Below are 14854 nucleotides of genomic sequence, written 5' to 3'. Positions count from 1 at the left end.
AAATATTAGGTCTCTCTCCTCCAAGTCTCTGTTAGTACATGACTTAATAATTGATCAACAAATTGATTTACTCTGCCGTACAGAAACCTGGTTGCAGCAGGATGATTATGTTAGTTTAAATGAATCAACACCCCCGAGTCATTCTAACTACCAGAAATCTCAAAGCACAGGCCGAGGGGGCGGTGTGGCAGCAATTTTTCACACCAGCCTATTAATTAATGAAAGACCAAGACAGACTTTTAATTCATTTGAAAGCCTGATGCTTAACATTGTCCACCCCAGCTGTGAAACTCAGAAACCAGTCTTACTTGTTATCATCTATCGTCCACCTGGGCCTTACACAGAGTTTCTGTCTGATTTCTCAGACTTTATATCTAATTTAGTTCTGAGCTCAGATAAAATCATTATTGTGGGTGATTTTAACATCCATGTAGATGCTAAAAATGACAGCCTCAACATGGCATTTAATCTGTTATTAGACTCAATTGGTTTCTCTCAAAATGTAAAAGAACCCACCCACCACTTTAATCACACTCTAGATCTTGTTCTAACATATGGCATCGAACCTGAACATTTAACAGTGTTTCCTGAAAACCCTCTGCTGTCTGATCATTTCCTGATAACATTTACTTTTACAATAATTGATTACACAGCGGTGAAGAGTAGACTTTATCAAAGTAGATGTCTTTCTGAAAGCACTGTAACTAAGTTTAAGAATATAATCCACCCACTGTTATCATCTTCAATGCCCTGTACCAACACAGAGCAGAGCAGCTATCTGAACGCTACCCCAACAGAGGTCGATTATCTTGTTAATAATTTCACCTCCTCACTACGTACGACTCTGGATACTGTAGCTCCTGTGAAAACTAAGGCCTCAAATCAGAAGTACCTGACTCCGTGGTATAATTCTGAAACACGTACCCTAAAGCAGATGACTCGTAATCTGGAGAGGAAATGGCGTGTCACAAATCTAGAGGATCATCATTTAGCCTGGAGAAATAGTTTGCTGCTTTATAAGAAAGCCCTCCGCAAAGCCAGAACATCTTACTATTCATCACTGATTGAAGAAAATAAGAACAACCCTAGGTTTCTCTTCAGCACTGTAGCCAGGCTGACAAAAAGTCAGAGCTCTTTTGAGCCAACCATCCCTTTAACGTTAACTAGTAATGACTTCATGAACTTCTTCACAAATAAAATTTTTATCATTAGAGAAAAAATTACCAATAATCATCCCACAGATGTAATATTATCTACAGCTACTCTTAGTACCACTGATGTTAAGTTAGACTCTTTTTCTCCAATTGATCTTTCTGAGTTAACTTCAATAATTACTTCCTCCAAACCATCAACGTGTCTTTTAGACCCCATTCCTACAAAACTGCTCAAAGAAGTCCTGCCATTAATTAATTCTTCGATCTTAAATATGATCAACCTATCTCTAATAATCGGCTATGTACCACAGGCCTTCAAGCTGGCTGTAGTTAAACCTTTACTCAAAAAGCCATCTCTAGACCCAGCAGTCTTAGCTAATTATAGGCCAATCTCCAACCTTCCTTTCATATCAAAAATCCTTGAAAGAGTAGTTGTCAAACAGCTAACAGATCATCTGCAGAGGTTTATTTGAAGAGTTTCAGTCAGGTTTCAGAGCTCATCACAGCACAGAAACAGCTTTAGTGAAGGTTACAAATGATCTTCTTATGGCCTCTGACAGTGGACTCATCTCTGTGCTTGTCCTGCTAGACCTCAGTGCAGCGTTCGATACTGTCGACCATAATATCCTATTAGAGCGATTAGAACATGCTGTAGGTATTACAGGTACTGCACTGCAGTGGTTTGTATCATATCTATCTAATAGACTCCAATTCGTGCATGTAAATGGAGAGTCCTCTTCACACACTGAGGTTAATTATGGAGTTCCACAGGGTTCAGTGCTAGGACCAATTCTGTTTACATTATACATGCTTCCCTTAGGCAGCATCATTAGAAGACATAGCATACATTTTCACTGCTATGCAGATGACACCCAGCTCTATCTGTCCATGAAGCCAGATAACACACACCAATTAGTTAAACTGCAGGAATGTCTTAAAGACATAAAGACCTGGATGGCCGCTAACTTTCTGCTTCTTAATTCAGATAAAACTGAGGTTATTGTACTCGGCCCTGAAAATCTTAGAAATATGGTATCTAATCAGATTCTTACTCTGGATGGCATTACCTTGGCCTCCAGTAACGCTGTGAGGAACCTTGGAGTCATTTTTGACCAGGACATGTCCTTCAACGCACATATTAAACAAATATGTAAGACTGCTTTCTTCCATTTGCGCAACATCTCTAAAATTAGAAATATCCTGTCTCAGAGTGACGCTGAAAAACTAGTTCATGCATTTATTACTTCCAGGCTGGACTACTGTAATTCATTATTATCAGGATGTCCAAAAAACTCACTGAAAAGCCTTCAGCTAATCCAAAATGCTGCAGCAAGAGTCCTGACAGGGACTAGAAAGAGAGAGCATATTTCTCCTGTTTTGGCTTCCCTTCATTGGCTTCCTGTTAAATCCAGAATTGAATTCAAAATCCTGCTCCTCACATACAAGGTCTTAAATAATCAGGCCCCATCTTATCTTAATGACCTTGTAGTACCATATCACCCTATTAGAGCGCTCCGCTCTCGCTCTGCAGGCCTACTTGTTGTTCCTAGAGTATTTAAAAGTAGAATGGGAGGGAGAGCCTTCAGTTTTCAGGCCCCTCTTCTGTGGAACCAGCTTCCAGTTTGGATTCGGGAGACAGACACTATCTCTACTTTTAAGATTAGGCTTAAAACTTTCCTTTTTTCTAAAGCATATAGTTAGGGCTGGACCAGGTGACCCTGAATCCTCCCTTTGTTATGCTGCAATAGATGTAGGCTGCCGGGGGATTCCCATGATGCATTGAGTTTTTCCTTTCCAGTCACCTTTCTCACTCACTATGTATTAACAGACCTCTCTGCATTGAATCATATCTGTTATTAACCTCTGTCTCTCTTCCACAGCATGTCTTTATCCTGTCTTCCTTCTCTCACCCCAACCGGTCGCAGCAGATGGCCGCCCCTCCCTGAGCCTGGTTCTGCCGGAGGTTTCTTCCTGTTAAAAGGGAGTTTTTCCTTCCCACTGTTGCCAAAGTGCTTGCTCATAGGGGGTCATATGATTGTTGGGTTTTTCTCTGTATCTATGAAGCGCCTTGAGGCGACTTTTGTTGTGATTTGGCGCTATATAAATAAAATTGAATTGAATTGAATTGAATTGAATTGAATTGAAGAGCCGGCTGGGAGCCGAAAGAGCCGGAGCTGGAATTCCCATCACTAATTCTTACTCTATTTCTATTCAAGTACAATACTGTTGTACTTATTCGTAGTTTATCTTGTTTCTGTATAGTTGTACGTATGTATTTGAATTTCTTTCATTGTACAGTCTGCACCTTTGATATAGGAGGACGATATTTCACCCGACTGTATACTTGAGTGTATATTGTTGGGTTGACAATAAAAACTACTTGGCTCGAGAATGAAAAGTCTCTATCTACCTTGGACCCTGAGCTCAGCAGTCGAGTAGATGGTGCCATGCTTGTTTTCAGCCACACACTGGTACATGCCAGAATCCTCCAGAGCAAGGTTGATGATTCTAAGATGAACTCCATTCACCTCCACACGATCCTTGAGGTCCGAAGAAGGTAAAGAAGAGATAAAGTTACAGAAAGCACAAACCGATCTGTGACATGTGTAACAAAGCATGCTGTACAGTACTGCATTATTCAGCTCACTGTTTGCAGAAATAACTAAAGTGACAATTAAACTATTAAAGGACAAAAGCCATATTCATACACGCAGGTGTTCTTAGGTCGAATCATTAACTGAAGCACAGCTTTCCTTATTTGTCTGATTATGCTTTGGCTCCTTTTTTCACTGCTTTTAAGAGGCAGTATCCATGGTTGGGATCAAGACGAAGTCCCTAATAAATAAGGAACTTATGAAAGTTATGCCACAATGTGCTCATAGCCCTCTCCATAAACCCCATGCCCCATTTTAAGGAGTTTTCAGATTTACAATATCTCTAAGGTCTTGGAACTTCAGAATACTATTCCAGAAGGTTAATGAAGCCATTTCTGAACAACTGCAGATTTTGAGGTCAGTTCTAGAAATTGGACATAAATACAAGTTATTCTGATTTGCTGTTGTACTCAGAATCAGAATTCTTTATTAATCCCTAAGGAAATAATGTGGGTTACAGTTGCTCCTGTACAGTAACAAAAACAGACAACAAACTATTTAACAATACAATATGTTACAGATTTACAAATTTAAGAAATAGCACAATATATACAAATCACTCAATAATAAATATCAATGATTGACAGAGGTGGTTATAGATAAATATCAAGAAAGTTGAGAGCAACATTAGCGAGTAAGAGAAGAGCGTGTGCAAAAAGGTGTAACTATTACAGTGTTTAAAGCCTATTAGATGGAGGAGTGGTGCAGCGATATCCTATGTCGTTCAGTGGTGCATCATGGGTAATCTCAGTCCCCCACTGAGTGTGCTCCTGTGACTGGCCAGCACGTCATGGAGTGGGTGGGAGGTGTTGTCCAGTATTGTCTTTATCTTGGACAACATCCGCCTCTCAGACACCACCCTAAGAGAGTCCAGCTCCGTCCCCACTACGTTACTGACATTACCCTATTGTAGGGTACTGTAGGTGAGGTAACTGTTGTTGTGATGATGTGCTATATAAATAAAAACTAAAATTTTAAATTGATCTGATTGAAAATCCAACCTGTCACCCACCCATGAGAGGAAATTTGTTAGGATGTAAGACCTACCATAGAACCAAGTCCGCCAGAGCTTACTTTATATTTTTACATGCTGTGGAGCCATTTTTGGGAGCATTTCAAGTTTCTATACATCAATACAACTGTTATAGCCCAGATTTTAATAATATGTATGCATTAAGTCCATAGTAACTACATTAATTACAAAAAAGTGCAATAAACTACAAAAGAATTGAAAATCGTTTTTGGTTTTTTTACATATATTTCTACTTGGAGAAATTTAAGAGGCTTATCCCTCAAAACTTTAAATACAAAAAAGTTGCAAAAATAGTTTCCCACCACAGGAAATTTATTTTGAGTGTCTTCATAGTTTTATTTTGGAGATACAGCAATTTCTATATACTGCAGGAAAAACAAAAAACAATCCTATGATGCTAATTTGCAAAGAAAACAGCATCAAAATAAACTATTTCCAGCAGTGCAATTCGAGTTCTAAGCATCCCAGCAACTATTCAGAAAAGCATAAAGTCAACCATGACCTATAAAAACACCAGTATAGGCTTTTAAGGCCTACAAGTAAAAAACTATATTTTTCACGAATGTGACGTCACTTCCGGTTTCGGGCAGGAAATGGCGGACATGTGACAGTTCGCGCTGAAGTCTGTTTCACTGTGGGAAGTGTTACGAACAGCTGATCGGATCGGCAAAGCGTGTTTCTGGAATATTATGTTTTTGTTCCTGCAAGGCTTTTTATGCAATTTTTGCAAAGCTTTATGTGGAAGGAAACCGTGACCGAGGACAAGCTGATGGCATCAGATGTAAGTACAACTCCTCCGGTTTCATATGCAAAACAAATTATTGCGCTAGCTCACGCGGTTCCGGTTCTACAGGGATTTAAAAATAGTTACGCAAAACAGAGCGTGCCGCTCTGACCGGCTTTAAAGGGTTAAGGAACAACACAGAAAGCACCAAGGGTTGAGGCTGCCACCAGCTGGAACTACTGGAATGCCCACAGTACCATCATGATGGGCTGAGAGGTTGTCATCAAAGAAATATCTCTCTGCTTCAAAATCGAGTCCAAAGGATAACTGTACCCACATGGTCATGTCAAATGCCTTCTTCAGAAGTTTTATGGTCAGGTGTGTGTGTGTGTGTGTGTGTTGTGTTACCTGTGTACTAAGTGGCTGTCCATTGCGTAGCCAGCGTACAGAGGGTCGAGGTTTTCCAGCAGCCACACAACTCCACTGAAGATCTGAGCTAATCTCCACTTCTGAGTCGATCATCACCTGCAACCACTCTGGTTGAGCTGGACGAGAAGAAAGTCAAGAAAAAACAAATACACATGAGCTACAAAATGAACACGAGTGCATTAAAATGAAATGACACATGCTTTGCTGCACAATGAAGAACCTGTAGTCACCTTGGACATTAATGCGTCCCTGGTACGTGTCCCTTCCTTCTGAGTTGTAGGCTTCACACTCATAAATGCCCTCATCGTCAAAGGAGAGTTCAGGAAGGGTCAGGGTGGGACCCTCCACAGTGGGGCCTGCCTTGGATGGCATTAGACCATCCACCTTCCTCCACCGCACCTTTGGAACTGGACTTTAAGATGAAAAGCAAAGCGAGAGTTGAGAGATGGAAGTAAGAGGTCAATAAAATGCAGTGCAGCGATCAGAGAGTGATAATTAGGTTTGAGGTATGATGATGTAAAAATGGCTGGACATGTATTACTACAGCTGAACCGCATCACTCTATAATATAAGACACATCAGAAGCATCACACAGCAATTTCTGCGATGGACACTTACTTTCCATAAGCAAAGCACTCTAACTGGGTGGTGTGTCCAGCCAGGGCATAGGTATCTGCCAGGAAGCGCACTTTAATGGTTGGAGCTGACTTCCTGGGATTGGCTGGAATGAAAAAGCAAATCTTCTTAGATTAGATTATCACTTAATTCTGTGCCATAACCTCTTTTTAGTGTAAAAATCCAAATCCTTTCAGTCTAAATGAGATCCTTAGTGGAAGGCTTGGGCCAGTATTCCATGGGCTGACCAGCAGGGTTACTGATGAGAAGGAGAAAGTCAGCAGCTGTCTCTGAGTCGACTTTGCTTCAGCCTTTAGTAAACTGATAACAGGCAAGCTAATGCCACAACTTAAAACTGGACGTTGCACTGGGCTATCAGTGAACAACAACACCCTGTTATCCTATGTTTTTAGAATCATTGATGCTCAACTACAGACAGCGGAACAACTATACGTGAGGATGCTAAGAGACGAGTGATGCAGCTGTAGGTCTTTCATACCATCAGGGACTACCGTGAGCTGGTTGGCCTTGCTGAATGTGCTCTTCGTGCTAACTTCCATGTTGATCGTTGTGAAGCAGAAGTAGTTTGCTGTGTCATTAGGTTCAGCTTTGGCCAGGTACAGATTCCCCGTGACCTGTGACACAAACCAGCGCCCATCATCCTTCCTGATGAAGTTGGGAAACTCGTTGAGAAACCAGCGGTAAGACAGCGCTAGAGAAGAAAAGAATCGCCGTCAGTCACTTTAGTCGTTTCATTCTGTCAGCGCTTAGATTTCACTGTAAAAAGTCACAATCATGACAGTCACAATGTATCAGTGAGAGATTTCATTTCATATTTACTGTCATATTCTGCCCCTCTGACCTGTTAATCACCTTCTGGCCCTGGGCACTAGTGGTGAAGTGGCTAGCTGCAGCACGACTCTTTTTTTCTTAGTCAAGGAAAATGATGCAAAAGAAAAAACTAATGTTCCAGCCACACACAGGACTATTCTGTGGCTCTCTGACAATATATATAATAAATTATCATTTTCAAGAACAATGAAACAGAGAGGTACCTGGGTAATGTGGAGGAGGTTGGCAGGCCAAGAACGTTCCTTGACCTTCAGTTATTGTTTGAGGACTTCTGCCATCTGGAGGGAAGTCATGGAGGTCTGGAACAAGCAAATGCAGACAAATAAGTAATAAATGCTGAAAAAAACAGAGAAAAGTCCTAAAACCAGCGAGCTCTGATCCAGAAGCAGACAAAGAATGTAAACTCGTGTTTTTGTCTAGTGCCTTTTCTGCCATGTTTTTAAAGCCAGCAGCTCAAACAAGTAAAATGACTGAAAGGTCTTTATTACTTACAACCAAACTTGAGGTTGGCTGCTCTGCTAATGATGGTGCCACAGCGGTTGATAGCTAGACACTGGTAAGAGCCTGTATCCCGGATGGGGTCGGGGCTGCTTATCACCAGGGTACCAGCCACCAGGGAGTATCGGTCCAAATTCAATGGAACCGCAGTCCCATTCACAAGCCACCTGCATGATAAATGGAAATAATCATTTGATTCAGGCTTTTTTTTATCCTGCAGTATAAAAAAAATAATTCAAATTTTATGGTAGTTTCATTTTAATGGAGTGAAAAAGAAACATTTGACTTTAAAGATCCAAACTGATTTGGATGTCACTGAGTTAAAAAATTCCAGCTCTCACAGATTAGCAGTCACAGATATGGCTGGGCAGGTTTAGCTAACAACTGAGTTTGTTCAGCCTGAGATGCTGCAACTCTGGCTTCCTGTTGCAGATAAAAAGTTCACTTCAACTTTGAGTCAGTCACTGGGGTCTGTGATACTAACATACTCACGGCCAGCTTTTCTCAAACAAACCCCAAGTTTCTCTCTAACTCCTCCCATCCTGCTGACTGACTCTCCGATCCATGTCCTCACTCATAAAGGAGTGGACACATTTCCAGAAGGACTTGACCTTAGCAGCTAAAGAAGGGCAGGAGACTGATGCTGTCCAGTGGAGCGAGTGATTTATTCACCATTTTGTGACCAAACAATATTTACAAAACTTAATAAGAAACTCAACTCCATAGTTAACTCAGTTCAAATAAACATAACTGAACTTAATTCAATGGAAATGAAGGTGAAAATGTAAACAGCTACACTGACCTGGTTCTTTTCTGCTTAAATGGTCCACTTAAACAATCTCACCCTGGACTACTCCATTAGATAGGTAAGACAAACATTTCTGGACTCAGACACAATACGTATTACAACAAATCAATTTCTCTATAAACACAGTCTAAAATCAGTTTTATTAAATTACAAAGGTTCTCCTGCTTCTTCACCTGGTGTCTTCCTGTGACCTCAGATTAACCAGGAAGCTATAAATACAGTAAAACTACATTTCCTGCTTTTGTTCCTGGCACACTGGTAGGTAAGGTGAGTTCAAACTAAACCAATTAACAGTTGAAATGAAAAAAAAAACATGTTAACTTAACAAACCTGTCAGAATCGATTTAAACCAAGATTTTACATGATATAATCTGTAAAAGTGGAAAACATAACCAAACTCGGCCAAATGAAGCTTTCTGAAGTATTGAAGCACGTTTTCATTACTCGAAGCTTTTCAACACAGTCCTCTCTGGTTGACATCTGGTGGCCAAAGATATGAAGAGCAGCTTGAATCCACAAAATAAAACCAACTGCTTCATTATGACTGCTCACGCTGCAGAGTGGAGTTCTGTTTGACACTGGGCCACCGCTGTGCTGCTTTGAACATGTTTTTGTTTGTTTATTTATTTAATAAATTATTGTGATCAATAAAGTTCCCTTGTTCAAACATGCACCATGATGTGGTCTTTCTTTACTTCTGACTTCTTGATGTTGGCAAATACAATAAGTGAAAAATACATATAATAATGTACAACACATTATTGAGTATGCTTCTGCTGTGAGGTCCTGCCTCCATGCACTAATCGCTGGACAGCTGGACAGGTATGTTTATAAATAATATTATATTAGGCCAATTTTCTTACACATATTTTTGACCTGGGGGTAGATTGATTGTGAACTGGAAAGAGATCATGCATATGTACTTGCAAATTAAAGACATGATCCATTTAAGGAAACCCTTTTAAATTTTTATTTAAAAGAGAATTTGTTCCTTCGTGCGATGGCTGAGATGATTTCTCCTTTGAAGAAAATCCTCTCACACAGAAACTGTAGAGATGCAGGTGTACGGTCTTCCTGGGTCCCACAGACTATCAGCCAGAAAACATTTTGAGATTATTTTTAAAATAAAATATATTTTATTACATTAAATAAAAAGAGTCAAATGGATGTGTTTCTAAAGTTATTTAATGATATTTATATTATGAAAAGCAGATTTTTGACATGTTAAGTTTTTCACGTTTTCAGAAAAAATAAACACGCACTAAACAAAAACAAACAACAAGAACACAAAGCTGGAAAACCCAACCAAAACTGACCAAAATCAACTCTAAATACTCCCACGCGACAGAACCTCCTCGCTTCCTCGCTGGCTCCAAATCTCTCAATACAATAATCAGTGGTTTGCTGTCTCTCACCATCAAAACACTCCATGAATACCGCGAATGATTCACTTCCCTATAAACCACCGAAGCAGTTAGGTTCTAAATGAAGCTTCGGACGTCACTGATCACGTGACTCTGGCCAAACAAATCAAGTCTCCACACAGTGCTTCTTTTTGACACACACAGCGTCAGCTTCAAGCGGGCCACCACTAATGTTTGATATTACAGAATACATATGAGATATGGCTAAATCAAAACAAGAATGTTAACTAAGAATATAGACAAGTGGTGTTCTCACCCACTTGGTTTACATTAGTTGGCTATTCTGTGATTTTCCAGTCGCTCAGTTATCAATATAAAAGGACAGAAACACAACAATGTGTCTAACGACTGGATCTTGGAGAAAATGTAAATATTAGAGTCAGAATGAGGACTTAACACCTGAAAACATATTAAAAGTATTAAAACTAATAACTGAAATTCAGAGTCTGAGTCTGGCCTCAGCGGGCTGATCCACCCAAAGATATCATAGGTTCTGTAAGAGATCGGCTACTGTGTCCAAGTCTATTTGCACGGTAGGATGAATCCAATGAGGAACACATTTCAAATCACAGATTCAGCATGATCAGTCAATGCTGACACCTGTGTAACCCATATTTAAGTATGGCTTGCATAAAATGTACCAAAACATAAAAAAAGACTATCAATCTTAGCAGTCACACTCGGTTTATAGTGAATGAGCCACAGGTTCAGCAGTGAAAGAGTTAAGAGTTCTGAAGTAAACGTGGGTTGCTCTTAGCCAATGAGCTGCTGCAACGTGGTGCAGTGCCCCGCACGCCATCTACGGCTGAGAGAGCGCAGGTTTGTCCTCCTCTCTCACGAATACCCCATGAGCACGCTAGCGAGGAAAAAGAGACGGAGATTAACTGAAACGAGGTACGGGGAAAAGTGATATAAACGGAAGAGTTAGCACTTGCTGCTTATGAAAAATTGTTTTATTGCATGTGTATTGGTAAGACGAGTAACTAGTTTGGTTCCTTTTACATTGTTAGGTCGGGGAAGGTCGAGAATTAGACAACGCCATTTCATCGTTCCTGCGCCATCTCGCGCTCCTGCGCCATTCTTTTTTGAGATCGGTGAGCATTTTAATTGTTTATTGTTTATCTGCACTTTTCATGAGTTCATTGTAAGCAAAATTTTCTACTATTTATTAGGAAATTGTTTACAATGTTTTGCGAAAAACTTTATTTTACTTATTGAAAAAAAAAGCTTTTGAAACTGTTGCACAGATTGTGTGTTTATTTTCAATTTGTAACATGGGTAACGTTACAAATAGTACATCTTAAGTGATAGCAAGTTGTGATCTGTGATTATATGGGAACTTAATGTCCTATGACACTGTCGTGGACAGGTCAGATTTTTTCCTTTGTGTCCTTCCTATCGATGCATTGCAACGGATCCTGTAATCGATGGCGAGCCAACCCCGTTGACGGACCAATTGACTTTGTTCTGTGCTGCACAGCAGAGTGTGGTAGGCCAGCTGCAACAAAAAAACACACCACGCCACTTTGATATTACTGTTCCCTTTCTTCACACAAACCCCCTGGACTTATGGACGGTTTATTTTAAGGACTTTTTACGGACTCTATACATCCCATGAACAGGAAGAGAAGTGGGTGTGGGCCGTTGGATCTATTTTTCCAACTCAATGGTTGTTGCAATCAGCTAACAAAGTCTGTGAAGTTGCAGATGAACGTTGCTATTTGGATTTTGGTAATTGAGATTGTGGTTTATCTTGAACTTGAACCCTGATTATACACTTAGAAGGGTGCACCCAGGTAAGGTTTTTTTTAAGTGATTACTGTGATTGTACCACAGGGTCACTGAAGGAAAATACTGGTACCAAAAAGGGATACTTTCATTTGAAAAGTATGTTTGTTATTAATTTTCATTCTTTTATTTTCTGAATGAGTAAAAATACACAAGCCAGCGGTTTTCTAAACTCACAGTTGCCTGAGTCTCATTCAGTTTGCCTCTCCTGTACGTAGCCGAACCTACTGGTCCAAAGCAGTGAGCTCTTTTGCATCAAATGTGGGTGAAGTACAGTTCAGTCCAAACTGAAGGCCTATAAAAAAGTGTCTCATTACCAATGCACCCGATAAACAGCTTGTGATGGGTAAAACCAATGAGCTCTCACAAGGTCTTTGCAACCTAATTGTTGCAAAACATACTGATGGCAGTGGTTAGTCCACAAGTGGAAAGAACATCATTTTGACATAAACTGGCCATGACCAGGTGCCCCCTGCAAAAAGAAGAGTGAAAAGAATTTTTACAAGGGTTGTCCCAGAGCCAAAGACAACCTGTGGAGAGCTCCAGGAATCAGCAGGTACAACGGTTTCAAAGAAAACAATAAGTAATGCACTTAAGTGCCATATGCACACTCACCACTCCAGACAACATTGCTGAAAGAAAAAGCATGTTGAAGTGTGTTTAAAGTTTGCTGAACAACATTTAGACAAGCCTGTGAAATGTTGGTTGACTAGAGTCTGGTTAGATGAGACCAAAACTTCAAGATCAAGTTTTTGAATGCAATAATATGAACCATGTTTGGAGGTCACAAGGCACTGCATGGACATCTGTGGCTTGATTTCTTTACACGTGTGGACTGGATGTGTTGTTACTGATATCTGATGAGAATTTCATATCAAAAGCACTTTTAGAAATATATTTACTTAGAAAATTGGTGACGTGTTCAGTACTTATTTTCCCCACTGTACAAATTCACCAGGGGATCAAAAGATTATTCGCCCCATTCTAAACCAAAATAAGACAGCAATTTAATATAGGAATCAAAGTAAGTACCCTAAAACAAACTTAGAAGACCAACTCATTTTATAAAATGTGGGCTCCACAGGGAATGAGTGTGTAAGACTCACCTATAAGCAGCAGCTGGATTTGCTCTGGCCTGACAGCTCAGGGTCACTTTGCCTTCAGTCAGGCCTTCAGGGTAAATTAAACTGCTCGGCTGTTCTTCAAACACTGGCCCGCTGTCATGACCTGCCACACACACATCTCCACCTGGAACCAAAATAACAATGATAACATTATAAAAACACCCAGCACGCCCCTGCGGGCGGTTTACCCTTCAAGCTCGGGTCCTCTACCAGAGGCCTGGGAGCTTGAGGGTCCTGCGCAGTATCTTAGCTGTTCCCAGGACTGCGCTCTTCTGGACAGAGATCTCCGATGTTATTCCCGGGATCTGCTGGAGCCACTCGCCTAGCTTGGGAGTCACCGCACCTAGTGCTCCGATTGCCACGGGGACCACCGTTACCTTCACCCTCCACATCCTCTCGAGCTCTTCTCTGAGCCCTTGGTATTTCTCCAGCTTCTCGTGTTCCTTCTTCCTGATATTGCTGTCATTCGGAACCGCTACATCGATCACTACGGCCGTCTTCTTCTGTTTGTCTACCACCACTATGTCCGGTTGGTTAGCCACCACCATTTTGTCCGTCTTTATCTGGAAGTCCCACAGGATCTTAGCTCGGTCATTCTCCACCACCCTTGGGGGCATCTCCCATTTTGACCTCGGGACTTCCAGGTTATACTCGGCACAGATGTTCCTGTACACTATGCAGGAACATTGGTTATGGCGTTCCATGTATGCCTTGCCTGCTAGCATCTTGCACCCTGCTGTTATGTGCTGGATTGTCTCTGGGGCATCTTTACACAGCCTGCACCTGGGGTCTTGCCTGGTGTGATAGACCCCAGCCTCAATGGATCTTGTACTCAGAGCTTGTTCTTGTGCTGCCATGATTAGTGCCTCTGTGCTGTCTTTCAGTCCAGCTTTGTCCAGCCACTGGTAGGATTTCTGGATATCAGCCACCTCCTCTATCTGCCGGTGGTACATACCGTGCAGGGGCCTGTCCTTCCATGATGGTTCCTCGTCTCCCTCCTCTTTCTTGGGTTTCTGCTGCCTGAGGTATTCACTGAGCACTCGGTCAGTTGGGGCCATCTTCCCAATGTATTCTTGGATGTTCCTTGTCTCATCCTGGACTTTGGTGCTGACACTCACCAGTCCCCGGCCCCCTTCCTTCCGCTTAGCGTACAGCCTCAGGGTGCTGGACTTGGGGTGAAACCCTCCATGCATGGTAAGGAGCTTTCTTGTCTTTATGTCAGTGGCTTCTATCTCCTCCTTTGGCCAGCCTATTACCCCAGCAGGGTACCTGATCACGGGCAGGGCGTATGTGTTGATGGCCCGGATCTTGTTCTTACCATTCAGCTGACTCCTCAGGACTTGCCTGACCCTCTGCAGGTACTTGGTGGTTGCAGCCTTTCTAGCGGCCTCTTCATGGTTCCCATTCGCCTGCGGGATCCCCAGGTACTTGTAACTGTCCTCTATGTCTGCAATGTTGCCTTCTGGTAGTTCAATCCCCTCAGTTCTGACTACCTTCCCTCTCTTTGTTACCATCCGACTACACTTCTCCAGTCCGAACGACATTCCAATGTCATTGCTGTATAGCCTGGTAGTGTGGATCAGTGAATCGATGTCTCGTTCACTCTTGGTATACAGCTTGATGTCATCCATGTACAGGAGGTGGCTGACAACTGCTCCGTTCCGTAGTCGGTATCCGTAGCCTGTCTTGTCAATTATCTCACTGAGGGGGTTCAGGCCTATGCAGAACAGCAGTGGGGACAGAGCATCTCC

At 41.6% G+C, this 14854-nt stretch overlaps 1 protein-coding gene across 1 annotated transcript in view; it reads right to left on the bottom strand.

Moving 5' to 3' along the window:
• Positions 1-14854, bottom strand: part of cntn2 (contactin 2) — an 81250-nt gene that overhangs the window by 28833 nt on the left and 37563 nt on the right. The window contains exons 3-10 of the mRNA XM_026169168.2: positions 13086-13227; positions 7954-8126; positions 7665-7760; positions 7109-7321; positions 6613-6715; positions 6225-6406; positions 5974-6110; positions 3565-3694 (exon numbers count right to left, since the gene is read on the bottom strand). Coding sequence (XP_026024953.2) covers positions 3565-3694; positions 5974-6110; positions 6225-6406; positions 6613-6715; positions 7109-7321; positions 7665-7760; positions 7954-8126; positions 13086-13227 — 1176 coding nt within the window. The remainder of the gene's footprint in view (positions 1-3564; positions 3695-5973; positions 6111-6224; positions 6407-6612; positions 6716-7108; positions 7322-7664; positions 7761-7953; positions 8127-13085; positions 13228-14854) is intronic.

This window comes from Astatotilapia calliptera, chromosome 5 (assembly GCF_964374335.1).
Source record: "Astatotilapia calliptera chromosome 5, fAstCal68.1, whole genome shotgun sequence".
NCBI lineage: Eukaryota > Metazoa > Chordata > Actinopteri > Cichliformes > Cichlidae > Astatotilapia > Astatotilapia calliptera.
The sequence above is the reverse complement of the archived record's forward strand: the minus strand, read 5'-3'. Positions and strand labels throughout refer to the sequence as shown.